A 22,317-nucleotide genomic window follows, 5' to 3' on the forward strand; every position below is an offset into this window, starting at 1 on the left:
CGAACAAAAGCACCTGTAAAGGTATATATTTGCCCCAGGCTATGGCTCATGGCTGTAATAACGAAACAGGAGAGTGAAAGTAATGTCCAACGCCCCATGGACCATGCCTTAGCCCCTTAACTGGCAAGTGAAAAGCATTTCGTAACGCCCGCTGACGCTGTCCTTCTCCTAGCCTTAATTTATGGCTGTTATCCAATACGTTCAAAACCTTATCACGTTGTCTGATTTTCAGCCTTTAAATACACCGGAAACTTCCAGAATTTAGAATTGGTCCCTATGGTAAGGGGCCATATGCTCGGTAAGTTCCATATGTAAAAACAGGGGCGGCCCTTCCATAAAGCAAGTAAAGCAACGGCTTTAGGCCCCATATTTGCGGGGGCCCCATTTTTTGTTATACTTAATAGGTTATGTATAAGTTTAAAAAAAGGTTATATGAAGTGAAAAAGTTTAATTTCTTTCTTTAACAAGTATAGAGAGGATTTGCAACTGCTATGATTTTTGCCAAGAAAATTACACTTGAAATAAATATCGAACCCGAATTTCGTAAGAAGCGTGTGATATACAGGAAGTGACAATTTGATGAGAATGTTGATTATAAAATCTCAAACTCTTTCGAAGAGTACTTTGGAGTTGATTACTTTATACATAGTAGACAAGGCTATTTTTTTCACTTCAAAATAAATTTGAACAATTCGAAACATATGAAAATATTTTCGGCTTCCTCTGTAGCAGTAAAAATTAAGATCACTAGATGATGAAAATTTAAAAAAAATTGTCATAATCTTGAATGTTCCTTAAAGCATAATAATCAATTCGATATAGATGATTTAGATTTATTTTCGGAATTAAAAGTGTTAAGAAAAATAGAACTATTAGAAGATAACAGTTTAATTGATACACTCGATCATATAAAAAGATTTGATTCTTTTTTCAATACCTATATTGCTTATGGAATAATGTTAATAACTCTTGTTACCGGCGCTTCATCAGAAAGAAGTTTTCAAAATCAAAATTGATAACATCTTACCCAAGATCAACAATGTCTCGAGAAAAGTTAAATGGATTAGCTATATTGTCAATAAAGAAAGACTTATTAGGAGTTATTGATTAAAAGAAAAATATTAATAACTTTGTATCTAAGTTAGCTAGAAAAATAGATATCAAATAAATAAATATTCTTCTTTATAAAAAAAAAAAGTTGAGGCCCCTCGTAAAATAGTTGAGGCCCCTCGTAAAGTTTGGCTTTAGGCCACAAAACTCGTTCGGCCGCCCCTGTGTAAAAATAGCACGGTCTAGCCAGTTTTCGGATTGGTCATTCAAATATAGCCAACGTTTAAAAATAGCCATTATTTTGCTGCAACAGAGACCGTTTCAGCATAATATACTGGAGTTCGGTGCACCTGTGTATGAACTTCCAGCATATTATGCTGGATCTCCAACATACGGAAAGTTCCAGCATAATATACAGGAGATTCGAGCACTTGTGTATGAACTTCCAGCATATTATACTGGACCGGTATACTTGCTGGAACTCCAGTATACTATGCTGGAGTTCTAGTGTACTTATGCTGGAACTCCACCATATTATGCTGGAGTTCCAGCATACCTATCCTGGAACTCCAGTATAATATGCTGGATTTCAAGTATACTTATGCTGGAACTCCAGCATAATATACTGGCGTATTTTCCGGATTTCGAACAGTGATTTTGCTCAGATTTATCTTTACATGAAAAGTGGCTAAATTTCGATTACTTTTTGAACTGGGCTATTTTTGAACGATCACTTGTAAAACTAACTATTTTTGAATTTCTCCCGTTCCATATCCAATACAAGTGTGTAACAAAGTACAAGTATCAAATATTGCTATTTTCTTTAGGCAGGCATTTGGCCATAAGTTATGGAAGTCTTTTTTTTCTTTCGAATATATGTTTGTTCATAGAATTAATTTAGCTAGCGTTTGGCCATAGATTCCCAAATTGTTTTGAAAAATCTGATTTGGGTGAAGTTTGGTTTGAAGATGAAAGTGTGTTTGGACATCAGTTTTCATATCATATTTTCCAAATTTATTTTGGAAAAACATGAAACATGACTTATACCCACAAGTTCTAAAAACTGCCACAAATACCCAACAATACCATTTATCAATAACATTCATTATATTGTGGCAAACCATAGTCCTGAACATAAATAAATTTGGTACAAAATTATCATTTTTATAATGAACTACATGATACACTATCAATGGCCGAGAAGACGAAGCAACATTGTTACAAAATAATAAATGGTGAGCTCTTTTATAAAATATGAAAGTTTGGGGCCAGTTTTTAAAAAATATAATAGTAATATTTTGGCCCAAAACCAGCTATTGAACTGGTTTTGGGATTTGAAATTTTGCCAAAATGTAGCCAAAATTTATAGCCAAACGGATCCTTAGTTTTTGGGAGATTTTGAAAATCAAAACTTCAGATCCCAAATATAGCTTAAGACCTCTTTTTGGGCCAAACCATGACCATTTGAGTTTTTTTAGTTGGAAAAAAGAGAAGAAAAAGAATGTTTTTCTAACATGTCAAAACTTGTCCCAGAATTAATGTTCAAACACATTTTCAATTTCAAATCAAACTTCACCCGAATCAACTTTGTCAAAAATATTTGGGAATTTATATCCAAATGAGTCCTATGTATCACGATGAATAAGTATGGTCTAGCAGTCAATGAAGCTAAATAAAATATTTAGAAACTAAGGTTCAACTTCTAAAAGAGACAAAAATATTATACTAGATAATTACATATTTGACAGAATTATTCAATATTTGTGTTGATAAAAAATCGCAGTATTAGGTATATGCAAGTTTGCACACTACCTTTACATCCAAAAAAAAAAAGAAAAAGAATTCACACAAAATAACCAAACTAGTAATCATCTGATGAAGATGAAGAATTCCTTCTCTGCAACGTCGTCGCTAAGGAAAATATATGAACCTCTAATCACTAGCTTAATAACTAAAACAGTTAAAAGTCAGCTGAAAGCGGAGTTTATTAGAATAAGGTAAGAAGGCAAGAGCAAAAACTAAAGTAGGATAAATTATACAATGAATTCAACCTGACCGGGGGCGGATTTGGAATAATTTTGATCCAAATTATGTATTTATTTTTAAAAATTTACCCAATAACTTAGAAGGAATATGATCATGAACCCATTAACTTCAAAATCCCGACTCCGCCTGAAAATAGCCAAGAGAGTATGACTACTGAACAGAAGTAGCTAGTAAGTTGAGGAAACTGAGCCCTATATATTACACAAATGCAGAGTTGCAAACGTCAAAAGTTAGGACTTTACATATACCAAAAAGTTACATATGAGAATATAGAGAAGGATAACGATAGATACACCAACATATTCAAAAAAGTGTGTATTACTAATTTGGATTTACCAGTATTAATTTAATAGACTTTCTTCGTAAATAGACTTTTGATATTAAATAAATTACTGCTGCCACGTACCCCTTCACTGCTCACCACGACACCACTCTGATCACCACCGTCCACGGCGGCAGCGGCGGCGACACTAATGGCACTGTTTTCATCACTTCTGCAACCTAACTGATTCCTGTAACCAATGCACATAGGAACATTCAAGTTCAAGACTCTAGCTTTAGGCCCACCACCACCGCCCGCCACCGACGACATTTTCCGGCGACCTTCAACGCCGTCTTTTTTAACTGACTTTTTGTTGGTACTGCTTTCATTTAGGGGGGCTTCTTTTCTGAGTGCTTTTTCAGCAGTTTTCACGAGGTTATCGGAGCTCCGGCTACCGGATCCTGGACCGAGATTCCGGCGTACCTGCCAAACTGGGCTGCTGCGGCCCAAATGAACCCCACCACGGCTAGGACTACTGGGCCACTTTCTTGACTTGGATTCACCGGCTGAGTTACTCCGGGAACACGGAGCACTACTCACCTTTCGGTTTGCCAAACCGGATCCACCCGTAAACCGAGGTCTGCTTCCGCCGTTTCCAGCGGATCTACTCCTCGAAAAGGGCCAAATATTAATATTAAGCTCAGCACCAGTACTCACCCCATTGCTTCCACTTACAACTTTCTTCTCTTTCCTCTTCTCCTTCGTCACATCATTACTCTCTTTCTTCTCGGTTTTCTTGAAAATGTCCTTCCAACGCTTTGATGACGTAAAAGAACCGCCGCCCGACGACGTGTTGACTATCGACGCAGAGAGTTCTGTTTCGGGTTCGGGTCGACCAGACCCGGATGGTTCAGGCTCAGTTTTATGGTGTGAAGAAGAAGTATTTGGCCCATTTGCTTCAAGTGGGTCCTCCGCAGAATGGCACTGGAGAAGGTCTAAAGGAAGAAGGACGCCATCGGAGAAGAGCTCGTCGGCAGAGAGTTGGTTGGGCTGAGGAAAAGACGGGTTTCGGACCATCCAAAACTCAAATTCGGGTGAATGTTTAGAGTCACAGTCACAGCTTCTCCTTCTTCCACTGTTGCATGGTGTAAGCCTTTCAGGCAGCTTCTGAACTTCACACTCTTCCATTCTTTACTTTCCAGAGAGAGAACAAAAAAAAATACTCTTTCTTTATATGCTTTTGAGCTTTTCTTTCTGTTCTTACGAGGAAAGAAAAAGAAAGAGAGATGAGGGGGAGAAGACCCTACATGCAATAAAGAAATGAAAAGATGAGTAATAAAGAGGGGAGAGATGAAACTTGTAAATAAGGTTGGTTGAGTTTGCATGTGGGTTGGACGAACACTACAAGTTAATAAAGGGTAGAAATCTTATCACTTTACCTTGAGAATTGACAAAGTTTTCACATAGGTATATGAGAACATTGACAGAGATTGTTCTTCTATTAAAAATGGTTGTAACTTGCAACCCTTCACTGTAATTTATATTTTACCTAGGTAAAAGATCAAAGAACTCTAGATTAAAAGGTTAACTATCATAAAGCTATTTACGTATAATTGAATTGGTAAGTTAAAAAATAAAGCATATTAGCTATTGCAATATGTTAAATACATTTTCCGTAATTTCATTAACCCAATGAATTTTCAATTTTCACTACTAAGTTCAACCACCCATATTTATGGTCAAAGTCTTCGAGATAGGACTCCTAGAGAGAGCGAAAAGGAAGGTGAATAGAAATGAAAGTTTGACCTGATACAAAGTCAATTTTATGTTTAGGGCACGATGACCTAGGAGATTGTCATATTAAAGTGGTCAACATAATATAATTTTAAGGGATGCTAGTACATGATTTAGATATTATTAGTACATGATTTAGGACCTATTGCATGAACATCGGCGGGTAGGAAGCCAAGGGGAGTAACTCCTAAGTCCTATTGAATCTCACAAATGAGGAATAATAGACGCAATTTGAGATTCTAATCGAGATACATTATTCCTGGTCAAAAACTATTTTTAAGGTTAAAAAAAAAAACATGGCATGGAAAAGAAAAAAAAAAACAGATGGAATTTTAAGCCAGTAATTGCTAAATATCATTATAATCTTTACTGTCTTGTGGATGTAAAAGTAATTTTTTAAAATTATAAACTATATGTGTATTTTAAAATGGTAAGTGGATTGTGCTTTCACATGCTGCCAACATATTAAATTGTTACGTTGAATACCAACAGTTAGTGGAGACATACGTAAGAATTTATCAAAATTGGAATTATGAGCTGCTCTTCCTTTGTTGCTGCCCTAGTCTTAAGATACCAAGTACAATGAATTTTTTCCACTATCTGTGTTTTTAAGGTACAAAAGTTTAATGCAAGGCCAGGAGTAAAAGCAAATGGTCTATCCATGATTTTACAATTATTATTTGTTAGTTTTTCTTGTATCTTGATATATTTTTATAATCAACATATATATGTATATACATATGATAGACTAAGTATTGGCCATTTCAATCCAAAATTGTTTAGCCCGTTCAACTTATCGTGATAAAAATCAGTGGCGGATCCATGATTTTAAAGTCGTGGGTGCTCACTGATAAAAATTCTGAAAGAAGAGGAAAAAGAGTTTAGTTATAGGTGCTCACTCAATATTTATCTAAATATTTTTATAATTACCTATACAAATTTACTAAATCTTATCAAAGATAATAGGTGCTTGAGCACCCAAAAATAACATGTAGATCCGCCACTGGATAAAACTGTTTTAGTAATATGTGAAATTTGACCACCCTCACCCCCACCTCCGATGCCGACCCCAACCATGCGGTAATATTTGTGAATATAATTCTATGTATCATCTTAATCTTTGTCTTCAATTTAATTATTTTTGGTTCGAAGGCTGAAATAGTGTATTTGTCGAGCGCAGGATGATGTGACCTCCACCCATTTAAGCAATCTATAGCTTCTTTTACTGTCATTCATTATGGACAACCAATGAAGCAGTATAAACTGAATTACAAATTTTGTTTAATAAATTACCATTTCAATTATGAGTGCGCGAGTATATCCCAAATTGGAGGAATTTCAACTTGCAATAATGTCTATGATTCTTAATTATTATGTTGAAGAAATCAAGTAACAGGAAGATGAATGAACCGAAATCCATAGATGGTATATTGAAAGTGTTTTCGTAAGGCTGTGTAAGGTAAGGTTGCTTTCCTTTTCTATTGGCGAATGGATAGAAATCATGTCTTTGTTGGAAAAAAGGGATCGTATCATCGTGCTTTTAACTGTTACTCTCTCCGTTCCACAATAAATGACCAATTTGTCCTTTTATTTTATTCCAAAATAAGTGTCGATTTATATAATCAAAAAAAAATTCAATTTATTTTTCCAAAATTACCCTTATATACGTATTCCTAAAAAGTCTTTTACTCATCACATTAAATTATGCTCAACCTTTAATTAAATGTAGTTTAGTCACAGTAATTATTTTTGTCTAGAAAAGTGCCACTGCCACTCAAAGGTAAGTTCTATAGAGCTGTGGTTAGACCGGCCATGTTGTATGGAGCAGAGTGTTGGCCGGTTAAGAACTCCCATATCCAGAGGATGAAGGTAGCAGAAATGAGGATGCTGAGGTGGATGTGCGGGCACACTAGGATAGACAAGATTAGGAATGAGGATATTCGGAGGAAGGTAGGTGTGGCCCCTGTGGATGACAAGATGCGGGAAGCAAGGCTCAGATGGTTCGGGCACGTGCAGAGGAGAAGCCTTGATGCGCCGGTAAGGAGGTGTGAGCGGTTGGCAGTGGTGGGTACGAGAAGAGGTAGATGGAGGCCTAAGAGGTATTGGGGGGAGGTGATCAGGCAGGACATGGTACGTCTGCGGATTTCCGAGGACATGACCCTTGATAGGAAAGTCTGGAGGTCCAGCATTAGGGTTGTAGGTTAGGGAGTAGTAGCACTTTCCTTACTTCGTTCCGGGGGCGAGGCGGGGTTGGATTAGGATTGATCTTAGATAGCTTGCAGTTTAGGCTGAATACACTCTGTACTTGCTGTTTATCTTAGCCCTGGGCCTTAGATACTGGTTACTGTTATTGCATGTCTTTCATCTTTTGGTTGTTATGCTTCCATTACTATTACGGTTGCTACTGGAGTTACTAATAAGTTGTCTTTTCTTGTTTTCTTTTTTATTTTCATTTTTCTGAGCCGAGGGTCTATCGGAAACAGCGTCTCTGCCCTATCGGGTAGGGGTAAGGTCTGCGTACACATTACCCTCCCCAGACCCCACCTGGTGGGATTTTACTGGGTAGTTGTTGTTGTTGTAATTATTTTTATCTAAAATTTAATATTTCCTTAGTGGGTGTGCCCAAGACAAATTAGGACCGGAGGGAGTACTGTTGAACTTTCACTTTCAAATAACCCTTTCAGTTACTTGCTATTATTAATTTATTATTATTCCCCTAACCTCTTTACAAGAACCCACCTTAAAAATTGTAGTACTGGATTTGAATCTAATATAAGAAAGTAATTATTAAAATGCAAGTACATTCGAACATAAAATTTTAAATTTGTATTTAATGTCGACAGAAAAAAGATCTCCTCTTTTGCTTTTATAATTGAGAAGAACGAAAAGCAAATTGGAATAAGCTGAGGTGAAAAAATAAAAATGTTAATAGGATGGAAAACATGATAGCGTTGACTTTCCAACTTCATTATTGTGTTTTTTTAAATAATACAATAAGTTCATCTTCTTCTCATCTCACACGTTGATTGCAACTCTGGTAGTGCTAGTCACAAGCTAAATTAATTTACACCAATAATAAAATTTTTTTTTTATATTGTCAGCATATATAAATTTAAATTATTTTAAGTTATAATAAAATATAAAATGGAGAGAATGAGACTAAGTGCATAAAATGCTAAATAAAATGTCCAAATTATGACAGCTCTTGTGGGGGAGTACTATTTCTGTGGAATTAAAATATTTAAGTGTGAGTAGGGACCTAATAATCTAAACAGCGATATGTTTTGTGGGCAAAAATAATTGGACTTATGTGCAAAGGCCAAAAATAACATCATTTTTAATCAATTAATATCCATTTATTGCGTTTCGGGTCCAATTCCACAAACAGTCCATGCTTGATAGCAACTGCCACGTGCCACCATTATTGGCTCTTCTTTTGTTTCTTCATATTCTGTTGTTTTGCTCTAAACATTTAACCCATACCTATCATACTCATAATTCATTTCTCTCAATTTTCTTTCTTTTTTTGGGTACTTTTCTTCTTTTATTGGTATGCTACTGTCAAATTCTTTCACACTAATACAGTTAATGAACGGTTGTTTCTTTTTATCGTTTTAAGCAACCTTCAACCAAATGAGTTAGTAGTTGTTATTTTGTTGAATTAGACGTTTTATGGTCTCTTCGGGAACATTCAATAAAATAAAAATGATACAGAGAAAATTAGTATGACTTTCGCGCAAGAATAAAACACCAGTCTAGAAATAATCAAAATTTAAAAATAAAAATAAAAATAGATGATGCAAGAACAATTTTCTTTACATAATAAAATCAAAAAGAAAAAGAAGAATGATCAAAGAAGAGTAGGAAGTCTCTGTCTAATTTATGGATAAGTGTATTAACGCAGCAACAAATTGATATTGACTCATCCTAATAATTAGAAGAAATTTCATACTTAAAATTTGTCACCTCTTGCTTGGATATTTGTTGTTAATTCAAGAAGTAAGAAAGGGTCAAATGTTTCTTTCTGCAGGTTTTTGCTCAAGACGAATCCCTTTTATTGATTTTTTTTGTTAAGACACATCACATTGTTTGGTGTTTGATGTGTGATGCAACATAATGTAACGTCTAATATGATTCAAAAATGTGATTAGACACAAGTGCTGATTCAGATTGATCACACACAACTTGTTATTATTAGACATTTACGCAAGTTGTATTAAATACAAAGATCAAAAATAGAAGATTTAAGAAAAATACAAAGAAATATGCTTCTACATGCACACGCATACACAAAGTAAATGTATGACTATTAAAAGAATAGGCAAAGAGGAATATAACTCATTGGATCAATTTTGTGCGGCAACATTTAACTAGACAAAAAACCTAAAAAATCAATTTAATTTGATATCACATTAAATTAAGTACATGAAAAGTCGGTTTTGTGGATAAATATGACAAATGGTCCGAATTTAATTTGATTTTGTTTAGTCTAAATTAAATTCTTGCAAATATATATCAAATATTTTAAGATATTTAATTTAAAACTAAAAATTAGTATGGGAAGGAAATGAAAATTTTGTATTTTTAAATATAAATATGTCATAGAAGATTCAAATAATTACATGTGAAGGCTAGACTTTTGTACTCCATTATTTAGTTGATACTATATGATATGGCCTCATCATGCAGGTAGTTTGAGGTTTCTATACATAGCTCATCAAACTGCTTTAAGAAAATAATAATTGTAACTTCAATAATAATGAAAGTATGGAATAATTGATGAATCTTCAAAAAAGGTTATATAATATGAATAAATTATAAGCCGCACGAGACATCAGATGGGGATGGGATTTGTAGGAGGCAATTCCTGCCAAAATTTCAGAAAGGTGCATATGGTTCGTACACATTCCCAAATTTCCTACTATTAATTAAATTTTCTAAAAGACGAGAAAAGATCATGCAGTACACACTGATCAGATTATATTTTCATATTCATGTTTCCAGGTTCCAGCTGAAACTTTGTTTGATACTTGAAAGGTACTACATACTTTTCCTTGGCATCACTATTTATTCGTAAAACAGTACAATTGAATTTATACGTGATTTCTATATAAGTGAACTAATTTGATCCTAAAAATAATAAAATAAGTAAAGAATTATGCAATACTTAGCCTTAAAATGTAGATAAAACAGCAAAGATGACAGTTCCAAGAGCAAGGTTTCCGGGCACACCAATGATGAAATCAAAAAGCGAGAAAGTAAAATTGTATTAAGCTTTGTATAAATGTAGTGTAAGTTTTCCAGAAAATTCGTATCATTTACAATGATAACTAAGCTCACTATTTATAACTGTGTCTAGGGAAAGAGGCCCCAGGACCGTGCCATCCTTTAATGTCAATTATGAGGGTCATTGATGGAGATATAATGGTAGACATAATTGCCAAATTCCTTGTAACGGGTGGTCACTCTTAATGCCGCAGAATTTTCTTTATTAAATGCTACCGGGCACATAGCATTTAACACACCTTTATGAAGGTTATCCCTTCCGTTGACAAGCGGAATATCTGTGTTCGGTCTTCGGCCATCCCCATCTTGGGTTCCACGTGTCCTTTCTTTAGAAGGCCACGTGTCATATCATATTTTACCGTACACAGATAGTCCCCCCTGCTTTCCGGTGACATAACTTTGTGTTACCGAGAAGTTGGTAGAAACACTCTTTTGGCGGGAATTTCTATAACTCCCTCTGAAGGCTTCTGACGATTGATTAGACGCACGTCTCTCTGTATTTAATGTCCCGAACACGCGTCATCCCACGATTCAACACAACTTTTCCCGACGAGGTAATTATGGCCATGAAATTAGCCGCCAGAATTTTACATATACGCAACATCTTTTTTCCCTTGCACTTCATAATTTTCCAAGCTTCTGATTTGCACCTTTGTTTTCCATCTTCTCTCTTACTCTCTTCAAAAAACCTTTCCCTTCTTCCATTCAATGGCATCTTCCTTAAAGCGCACCGGTTCTTCAAAGAACAACAACAAGACCGAGGACTCTGTTCCTGCAACGATGGGCTCCAGTCTTATTACCACAAAAGATTTCGAAGAGAAATTCCCTACTGCTAATTCTCACACATGGGCCGTCAGTAGGTACCCTTCTTCAATCCGTCCTTCCAGCATTCCTGTTGTGAAGGAAGACTGCCGCTGCCATGAGTTGGATATTATCGCTCCTGATCTATTGGAGCGAGTGACCCTTCCCAAGGAGGGTTTTACATATTTTTATACGTATCCCTTTACTTTGGGTGTGTTTTCTTTGAGTGGAGAGCTTGATTCCGTGATTGCGGAGTTTTGCCTCCGCTACTAAGTATGTTTGGCACAAGTAAGTCCTTCTGTATGGAGGATGGTTGCTTGCTTTCGGCGTCTGTGCTAGGAGACTGGAGAAGAGCTAACCTTAGCTCATATGATGAATCTCTACTCTCCCAAGATCTTTCGCGGAGGAATGATAAACCTCTGCAAACATGGCCACCATGCTCTGTTGACTAGTATGGATGATGACGGCGACTGTGGGTGGATGGAACTGTTTGTTGCTTGCCACCAACGACATCATTCCAACAATGGCTTCATCCTTTTCGGCCGCCTGGAACTGCACTCGTAAGATCTTTGTTTAATAGTTTTACTAAATATTCTTCTATACTCGTATTTATCTTTTATCCTTCGCATATTTCAGCAACTCCACGGATACCACCGGTGGTTGAAGGTTTGGACCAGTGGGTTCAGAAGATTTTGGACGTTAAAACACCCGAAACTCGTTTGTGGAAAGAACTGGCCCCTAAATATGGGTTGAAGACCAAAAATCGCGGTAATTCAAACTCACATTGTTTCAAGGTTTGGACCAGTGGGCTCAATTGTTGTCTCTGAGGAGGACGTCTTGGCTGATCCTGCTGATACAGTGAGGCTGCTTCAGGAGGCGCTTACTCGAGCAGGTCTCTCCGGACTTGCTTCGGGCACAGATGTTTTATCATGGAGTCCCTGGCCGGAGAACAAGCAACCAAAAAGAAGGCGTTCTTCTGTAGCCGGAGAAAATAATAAGAGGGCGAAGATTATTGCCTCCGAGTCATCTCCGGAAGTTGTGATCACCAACCCTCCTCCCGAGGCGGTCATAGACACCGTGATGATCGATGATGATGGAGAAGTTAGTGATGATAGGGCTTCTCTACACAGAAGGCGACGTTCATCATCAACTCAACAGAATACTCAATTTGTTGAGTTAGTTATACGAACTGAGGACGATGCCTCGGCACTTTGGGGGGGAGTTTGATTTAGTGGAAAATGCCAACTCCCATTTTCGGGCCCCAATTGTTGTGCCCGATATTGCAGGGCTGAGTATTAAGTCCCTGTCGTCTTTGGTTGGCGAGCACCCAACAACTAGCACTACATTTGATGCAGCTTCTTCTTACTCTTCCACTCCATCAGCTTCATTTCCCTCTTCACCAGCAATTGCTACATCATTTACATATTTATCCACTCTTCCACCAGCAACTGCTACATCATCTCCACCGACCACATCCAACCATGTAAAAGTTGTTCCTCTTCCCCAGTCCCCAATTCATGGGATCTTGGGGCAAAATTATGCTGCCTCTTCTAAAGATCCACAAAGGAGAAGAAATGTTACTCTTTCGGTCTTTACTGGATGCAACTTGCTATCCCGACCGGTGGAGCTTGCTAATTATTTAAAGCCTTTGGCTTCAGAGAAAGATTGGGAAAAGATTCAGGCATTCTCGGGAGAGTGTTTGTTGAACAACGCTATGCACAATGCCACAGCGGTACACTCATTTCTTCTATTTTTGTATGAACGTATTCTGAGTTTCACCTTTCTTGCTTTGCAGGCCAATTTTCTTGCTTCTGAGGGCCTTTAGAGGTTGATTCGTGAGAAGGAAGAAATTACTTTTTCACGGGATCAGCTTTTAGCAGAGCGGGAGTAAAGTGTTGCTCGCCTCTCGGAACTGGAAGCCAAGGCCACTGAGGCCGTTGCATTGGAGGCTCGTTTGCGGCAAAGCGAGCAAGAGGTGGTAACCCTTAGCCAAGAAATCGGCCCGCTGAGGGTTAGATTTGACGAAGCCAAGGCCAAATGGGCTGAAGTCCACAATGCTGTTCTTGCTGCAACCGAGCGCGAGGCTGTAACTGCTGAAAAAGTGACTGAATTAGAGGCAACCTTGAACTCTAAAATCGAAGAGCTTGCTGCTGCGGGGGCGAAACATGCCCAGTTGGAAGAGAAGTACAGGAAAGCTATCGAGCATAATAGGCTCTTTAGTTCAACTATCCGCGACCTTGATGTTAGCCTAAGATCTGTTAGGTTCGCCCGGGAAAGCCTTTCTGCCGAGGTAACTCAACTCAAAGAAGAACTTAAGTGCCGAGCAACTTCCCTCGTTGTTGAAAAAACTTACGCCATGTACAATATGAGGAGAAAAACCTTGGAAAAGGCTAAAGCAGGTATCATTGACTTTGATGCCGAAATAGCTAAGGTCCGAGAGCTTGAGTTGGCTGCTAAAAATGGACTCCCAGCGTAGTCTGATGCTCCTGGTTCCACTGGTTCTGATTCTGAGTTCTCGGATACTGAAGAGGAATCAGAGGACGATGATGCTGAAGACCAAACTGGGGAAAATGTCGAGCCATCGGTGGATCCATCTACTTCTCCGGGGACGCGGACACTTCTCTTCCTCCTGGTTCTGGAGATACTGCAGTTTAGCTTTTCTTTTTATTTTTCCCATTCTTGTACCTTTGCTGTTTTGGCATGCTTTTGTAAATAAAAACATTTTTTTTCTCAAGTACTATTTGAGTCTCACTTTCGTCTGAATATCCATGCAAGTCTTTAACCTTTGCATTTGCTTAAGAATTCTGTGCACGTTTTTCTATTCGTGTTTTATTATGTTCAGCATCGGATGCATTTTTCCTCGAATTACTTTGATTCCGGGCATTAACCCTTTTACGTGAGGGTTTCTGTATGTATTTGCACAAGTTTACTTTTTTACGTCTTTTCGTGTACGTCTTCGGGAGCATTTTCCCCCGAAGGCATTTTGATTTCGGGCATAAGTTCTTCCGAAACCAATCCTTTAACGTGAGGGTTTTCATAAGTATTTGCACAAGTTTAGTTTTGCGTCCTTTCATATACGTCTTCGGGTGCATTTTTCCCCGAAGGCATTTTGATTCTGGGCATAAATTCTTCCGAAACCAACCCTATAACCCAAGGGTTTTCATAAAAGAGGGCCCTCTTATGTTTACAGTGCTCTTGAAGAGGAGGTTTCCTATTCATTACAACACTAGCAATTGAAGTACTTGTTTAACTTTCAACCGACAAAGTTAGTTCATTGTTTAGACAAGAAACAAGATAAAAAAGGATTTCATTTCATTTAATTCCTTCTAAAATGTACACAAGCATTTGCTATGCTGAAAAGAAATTGCCATTACTTGTGGCTATCTTGTACAACTTGTTTCTACGGGGCTGGCTATGCAATTTTCATTTCCCGGTCGATGTGGCAGTCATTGATGTTGTATCTTTATATCATTCCCCCCAGTGTTGGAATGCGAAGAATGCGAATTGGAACACTGGAAGTCTTTTACCTTCAAAGTTCCCACCAATGGATTGCTAGATAATCCTTAACTCGGTAACACACCTTACTTCCCCTTAGGAATCTATGCTATCGAGCAAAAGACTATCTAACAACCCTCTAGTGGTTTGAAGCTATACCGTGTTGCTTTGGCGCGCAGTGCCCGGGATGCCTTGGAGTCTTCGAGAAGCTTCCCATGCTCGAGATAATCGATGATTTCATTCATCCAGTCCCAGACCAAACTAGTCGTATTTACTTTATAGTAGCTATTCTCATCTAGGACCGAGTTCATCAATTGTACTACCGTACCAGATTCAATCCCTTTATTTTTGTTGATGACCTAAGGTTAGCCAATGCGTCTGCTTCTGCGTTTTCTTCTCTTGGGATATGAGTAATCGACCACTCCCTAAATCCCACCAACAGGGCCTGGACCATTACCACCTATTGTTGCATGCGCTCCTATTTGGTTTTGAAGATCCCGTAGACCTGATTTACCACTAGCTGTGAGTCGCATTTGATTTCAATGACCTTGGAATCAAGTCCCTGTTGATACCCAATTTTTTCCTATATAATTTTTGTATACAAAAAAATACTCTCAAAATAGCATATATATGCATATATAAGCATATCTAAGTGTTTTGGCATTTTTCTTAATTTTAAAAGATTTTTAAAATTAATTTATTGTCCATTTTAGCAGTACAAAAATCAATAATAATTTCTCAAATTATCATTTTGGTGACTAATTTATTTTATCCTCATATTTATACCAAAATATTGCTAAGGTAATTTTTGCACATTTTTTACAAATTTATTGAGTATTTTAAAATTAAATTGCACATAATTGCAATTCTAGCCTATTTTAAGATTGATTGCATTTATAATTACAAATTTTGATTCCAGTATTTTTAATTTAATATGTACATATTAGCAATTAATTTAGTACTTTTAATTTGTTTCCGGAAATTGTTTTACTATTTTTATAAAATAAAAAGGGGAAAAATGACTATTTAAATACTAGCCCTAATCATTTCAATTTTAGCCTAAATTAGCCCCCCAATTAAACCCAATTTAAAACCCCATTACCCGGCCCAAATCCTAAGTTCACCCGACCTACGACCCACTCAAATAACCCGCCTGGACATTTTCTTTTAATCTCAGCTGTTGATCTAACAGATCAACGGCTCACACTCACTCTTTCCTTTTTAATTGATCAACCCCACCAACCCTAACTCATTTTTCAATTATCCGCCGCCCCTGAAACCCTCCTCTCTCTCAAACACTCTCGAACCTTCTCTAACCCTAGCCACCTCCGCCCTGAAATCCACCGGAATCCATGGCGTTCCAGGCCATGGATGACTTGTGCTCACCCTTTCTCACCATTAGACCTAAGTTGTTCGATGATTTGAAGCCCGCCTATGATGGTTCTCTTCAAGACCTTCTCAGATTTGTAGATCTATGGCTTCTCCGGCCATTACTCCGTCGTATTCAGGCAATATGAGTCTTTTCGACTCAAGATCTGACTTTCCTCAAGACCTTTCTCATTTCTAGGGTTTTCTCTACAACCCTAAGCTGTTCGAGGTTCTTTACTTGCTTATTCTCATAGATCTGAAACATGTCTGGGCTCTATTTGACATTTTTAAGGTTTTCCCAAATTTCTTTTCAAAAATCGTTCAATTTCAATTTTAGGTTTTCCGAAAAGTTCCTTCAAATATCTTTCTGATTCTTCCTGTTCTTTCTTTATGTGTGTTTGTCTGTGTTATGCTCGTATGTTTTCCTTTTACTACGCATGAGTTCGCTCTCTTTTTTCTTTTCTATTATGCATGACTCGTCTATTTTCGTTGTTATTCCTGTACTCGCATGATAATCCGTGTTGTTTTCCTTAGGCTTTGCTATACGTGTTTATGGTTGAGTTCTTTGGTTTTGTTCACTTTACTGAACTCTATTTGCGTTCCTGTTAAGCATATTTCATCTACTTCGTCTAAGACCGTATCATCTCTTTCTTCTGAAACTTGTTTAAATTCCAAGTTTTCTCAAGCATGTTCTCATGACTTTGAATCTGTGTTCTTTCTATCGTGTGTGTTCGTCTCTCGTTAAGTCTTTGGAAAAGACTTCTGAGCCTCTTTCAAAGACCTGTTTTCTCACCTCTATTGTCTGACTCAATTTTAAACCCTAGGATTTGGGGTTTTCTTTGGGTAAATGGTATTAGGGTTCCACGTTGGGACCCTAGGCTTTTAGACTCACAATGAGTCTGTAACTGAACTTGAATCTCATTATGCTTGTGACTCTAAGGCTTTCAATGATAGACTCTTTTTCCTAAATAACTTGACAGTTCCTTTTGTTTGATCTGTATGCTTTATATATGAGAGAATCCCTCTTTCAAAAAGGTTTTCACCATTTAAGTGATTGATTCTGAAATCCCTTTAATAAGGCTGATGGATTGTCATTGATTTTTCTTCGATTGAATCTCTTTTACCTTTCTTGACTTGATTCAGTCAAATTGAACTTGTAATTTTGGATTCAGGACTGTTTGATTGATTCCCTTGCCATATTTGGCACAAACCGTGTACTGTGGGTTGTTTTCCTTAAATAAGTTCTGTGTATTTACCCCTTTTGTGCTACTTTGAAAGGTTTTAAGTAAAACTTCTTTCCTTAACTGGTTTTTACCCGTTGGAATTAGAATCCCTTAACCAAAGGGAGACTGATTTCAATAATATTTCCTTGCCTTTCTTGCTTGCTTTCTGCACTATAAAAGGGACCTTACCTTGCATCTTACCAGAACATCTTACGACTTCTTTCTTCACACAACCCTCACACCACTAGTCTTTAAAATACCGGTACACTTGCAACTCTGTTTTGAATTCAATACTCTGCTTTGCTTGGGATCTATTGGAACTGCTTTGCTTGCAATTTGGTTTCTTCAAGACTACTGATTTTACTTGTTTCCTCTGAAACTGGTATGTTCTGATTTAATTTTTGCCTCACCTCTATGTGTTTACTTTATAGTTTCAGCATTCTTAATCACTTTACCGTGCATGTTCAGTGATTAAATTGTGTATGTTCTTTCCCTGCATTTGTTTCTATTGTGAATCCCCACCCCCTATCTTCCTCTATATGTCTGAGTTAAGGTTTTGGCCTGGCAGTATCCAAGTTACTGCTCAGGCCTGAACTTGATTTTCAATAGATCCTAACTCCTAAGATGTGGCTAACAGGCTGGTCAAGGGTGTGCCAGCATTCCCAATTGTTGGGCATGACCACCATCCTGCCATGGCCTTCCTAATTCACTCTCTATGCACCTATACTTACTCTTAGACTCTAAGTTCTGCCCCCCTCCTATGAGCCTTGCTTTGGGACCCTGAGTTCCCTCTAAACTGGGACATTTGAGGGTTGTCCCTTCCACACTGCACCATAATCTTAATTCTGCAATGTAATTGGGTGTAAGCATTGCCTGGAGTTCATAAAGCTCCTTGGAACTTTGACATACCCAAAGGATGAGAAAGGCTTTTGGAAATCTGATCCTGGAAGTTGGTTTATCTCATATTATTGGACTTTGAGTCTGAATTAGGCTGTTTGGTTGTAGCTGGAACTTCTGATGTAATTTTACTTTTCTTTCTTTTGATTCATTCGGGTCTGTAATAATTTGTAATAACTATTGGGGATGGTTAGTGGAAAGGGATGGGGATGAATGTATGAAAAAGGGTAGAAAACATGCCTATAGGTTATTTATTTCTGCATTCTCATCTTAGAAAACATGCCTATAGGTTATTTATTCTACATTCTTATCTTAGAAAACATGCCTATAGGTTATTTATTTTCGCATTCTCATCTTAGAAAACATGCCTATAGGTTATTTATTTCTGCATTCTCATTCTAGAAATCATGCCTATAGGTTATTTCTGTATTCTCATTCTAGAATTCATGCCTATAAGTTTTCTGCACTTCTGCATATACATGTCATTAGGCAAACAATCGTAGGTTTAATAATAATCAATTGCATTCTAGAGACCATGCCTATAGGACTCTTGCATCTCTGTAATCGTTTTAAAACCAATAACGCTTAGAAATCATGCCTATAGGAATAATCAATTGAATCAGCTTCGAGTCTGAAACCAGTCATAAGGTCTTTTAAAAACCTGCAGATCTTTGTTTATAACACTAGTGATCCATTTCTTTAAAATCAGTACGCTCTGTTAGATACCATGCCTATAGGTCTCACTTAGGCAAACTATTAGGTAATTAATTAACTGTGTCAGCTTTGATAACTACAACCAGACAAGGCTAGTTCGGACTCCTCATCTGAGAAATATGTGATAAATCAGCCTGTCCTAACGCTTTTAAATTTAATTCAGACCACAACCAGTATTTGAAGTCATGCTATACAATCTGCTCTTTTAAGTGAGGAGGCCTATTTGAGCCTTAATTGCTATTTGCTCTTCCCCTAACTGCTTATGTGTTCTTGTTTGTCGCCTTAGACTTTTTTCCTTTTAAACTCTGAAAAGTCCCAATTCCCTTCCCTTTTAGGATTAGTAGTCTCAATGCCTCCGAGACTGATAGGATCGGGACGGGTAATAACATGCAATAAGTGACGATACTATTTCGCGCTTTAATACCTTAAACGGGGTGGGAAAGGGTAGACATGGAGATGATGATCACGTCATAACACCACGCGTATAATTGGTTACCGGGTGTTGCGTGAATGATCCATGTTAGTTATAAACCTAGGATCCCCCCTCCCTCCATATGTGCTTACGTCAGTTTTCAAGTTCTTTAAACTTTGTATTTCACTTTAATTCAAACCTCTTCGGAATTTCCAGCACTGTTTTCTTTTTCAAACTTCCGCCCATTTTACTTCTTTGTCTGATTGATTGCATTCGTTACTTGATCCTCATTTTTCTGCACTTATACATTCTTTTAAACGAATATGAAGCCATCTATTTCCTAACTTCAGCATGCTTATTTAACCTTTATACAATCCTACTTGTAATCGTTATGTGAAGTTATCTTGTATATTTATTCGCTTTAAAGTCACAAATTGTAGCATGGCCGGGAACCACACTAGTGGATCTTGGGGGGTGCCTAACACCTTCCCCCTGGGATAATTTCAAGCCCTTACCCGTTCTCTGGTTCTTTTCTTTTTTTTTACTCCTTGGTGTCCTAATGCACTCAATCATTAGGTGGCGACTCTTCTAAATCTCAAAACCCAAATTCCCAAAAGGAATAGAGTTGTCCGCCCAAATGTCGTAAACCCAATTTCTCCTTTAGAAAAAGGTGGCATCGACAGCATGGCGACTCCGCTGGGGATTATTCTTTAGGCTTTTACCATTTCATGCTACCTGTGACTTTATTGCATCTTATTGCCTTTATTTAATGTCTTTATCTCTTTTCTACTATGAAACTGACTTGGCTCTTCGTTTCTTTTCTTTTAACGCTTTCCTTTACCGCTTTCCTATCTATACTGTTGTAATTATGAGCAATTATTGTAATCATTACTTTATGAACGTGCAAATAGATGACAACTTGTTTTATTCTTGTAATTGCATCCTCAACATCATATTCCACTTGTGCCAAACAAAATACCATAGCAACGCTTATTATGAGTGGTTGCGCCCTTCCAATATTATCACCCCCTAAATTTGGCAAAGGCGTATTTGCGGTAAAACCAGTCGATCAGCGGTGCAGTCGACGGTTCCGTGCCTTTCCCTCTTGAGTTGTCCGCTCAAGGGTACCGGTCTAACACCCCATAGAAACCTTACTCTGCTCAATTGTGCATGCATCACTATCAAAACCTAGCTGTTATGCTGTCCGCATAATGACTCTTTAAGATAGACTTGTCCAAAGTCCACTGGGTTTCCTTGGAACCCAAATGGACATTACCACGTCTGTGCTCTTATTTGGAGAACTAAATGATGCTTATGCCAATTATTGATATTTGGAGTCCGACGGGGGTAAGGGTTTAACACTTTGTTTTACAGAAAATGAGGCACGAAGTCCCCAGATTCGGCATGGTAACCAACATCCACCCAAGGTTGCTAAGCTGGTGGGAAGACCTTCACTCCAGTGATCAGACCCTCATCCGTAAATACTTGGGAAATTTGCCTTCTCTTCTGGAAATCCAACCCGACAACAAAATCATAGAGGCTGCAACTCTATTCCGGGATGGCGATAGATCGGTGTTCCGCTTCGGGGACCTTGAAATGACACCAATGCTGAAGGAAACGAAGGAGGACACTTGGCTAGAGCCTATTTGCTGTTGGGACTGCGTGAGCTGGTGAAGCTGTTCGATGGAGCTAAAGATGCCGAGTCTGGGGAAGGTCCTTCTGGGACCAAGTAGTTAGGATCTTTTCTTTCTGCTTTAAATGTAATAAGGCCAATGGCCATTAGTGATATTTTTATTTTCCGCAATTTTAGTATCGTTTTGGGATTCGTCTTATTTTTATCAATAAAATGAGGCATTTAGCATTATAAGTTCTCCAAATCAACTTGTCGCTAGGCCTACCTCGGGCACAACGAGGCTCCCAAATTAGGACACGATTTATATTCTTGCACTATGTGTTTAAATATTGCAATGTTTTTCTCCTCATGATCCACACTAACTTTTTACCTTTATTTTTTTTAACTTTTCGTTTTATTCCCCCTTCCCCAAAGGTTAGTTCGTGCACTCTGGCATCGTCATCATATTCCACAAGATCCAAGGGTCCTCCACCTCCTCCTCCTCCGAGTCCTATCAGAAACAAGAACACGGGAAAAATGGAAGATTTGAGCAACGTCAGAAAGGAGAGTTCAGTTGAAAGGGTAGAAACTTCTCAGGGCATTCAGGCTTCCAAGGAAAGTGCCTCCTAGCTCGAACAGAAGTTACTGAAATTTCAGGAAGAATTGGACCAAGTTCGGAACTTGGTAAGCTTGTCATTTTCGCTCACTACCCCAGATGTCAACTTCCCCAACACTCAAAATCCCACACCTCCTCAAACCACAAAACCAATCCACTCCCCATTACCACTACAACATATGCCACACTTCAAGCAACACCCCACTGCTCATCCCTGAACCACTAAACTCCACAAATAATCATCACCACAACACCCCCATCTATGTGGAAACCATACCACACCCCATTCAGCCCGCCTCGAGCACACCTGAGTCTGATGACAAAGACTCTCTTATCAAGAATCTGGCCGCAGAACTTAAGAAGCTGACTAGCCGAGTTCAGGGTGTTGAATGAAGCAAGGGGATCGAGGGACTGAATTACGAAGACCTTTGCATTCAACCAGATGTCGAACTGCCCGAGGGGTACAAACCTCCCAAGTTCGAGATGTTCGATGGCACCGGGGATCCCAGAGTTCATTTAAGGACATACTGCGACAAACTGGTCGGAGTAGGAAAGGATGAAAAGGTTCGCATGAAGCTCTTTATGAGGAGTCTAAAAGGGGATGCTCTATCTTGGTACATTAGCCAAGACCCGAAGAAGTGGTCCAATTGGGTAAGTATGGCGTCTGATTTAATGGACAGGTTCAGATTTAACACAGAGAATGCGCCAGATGTGTTCTACATCCAGAACTTGAAAAAGAAA

The 22,317-nt window shown here is 38.1% G+C and overlaps 1 protein-coding gene across 1 annotated transcript; it reads right to left on the reverse strand.

Moving 5' to 3' along the window:
• LOC109231700 lies at positions 3,205–4,546 on the reverse strand. The gene is made up of 2 exons (XM_019397341.1): positions 3,503–4,546; positions 3,205–3,222 (listed from the first exon to the last, which is right to left on the reverse strand). Exons 1-2 carry the CDS (start codon positions 4,544–4,546, stop codon positions 3,205–3,207), a joined length of 1,062 nt encoding a protein of 353 aa, XP_019252886.1.

This window comes from Nicotiana attenuata, chromosome 8 (assembly GCF_001879085.1).
Source record: "Nicotiana attenuata strain UT chromosome 8, NIATTr2, whole genome shotgun sequence".
Lineage (NCBI taxonomy): Eukaryota > Viridiplantae > Streptophyta > Magnoliopsida > Solanales > Solanaceae > Nicotiana > Nicotiana attenuata.

What these genes read in the sequence shown, in the direction of transcription:
- LOC109231700 (XM_019397341.1), bottom strand. Translation starts at nt 4,546, where the DNA reads ATGGAAGAGTGTGAAGTTCAGAAGCTGCCTGAAAGGCTTACACCATGC.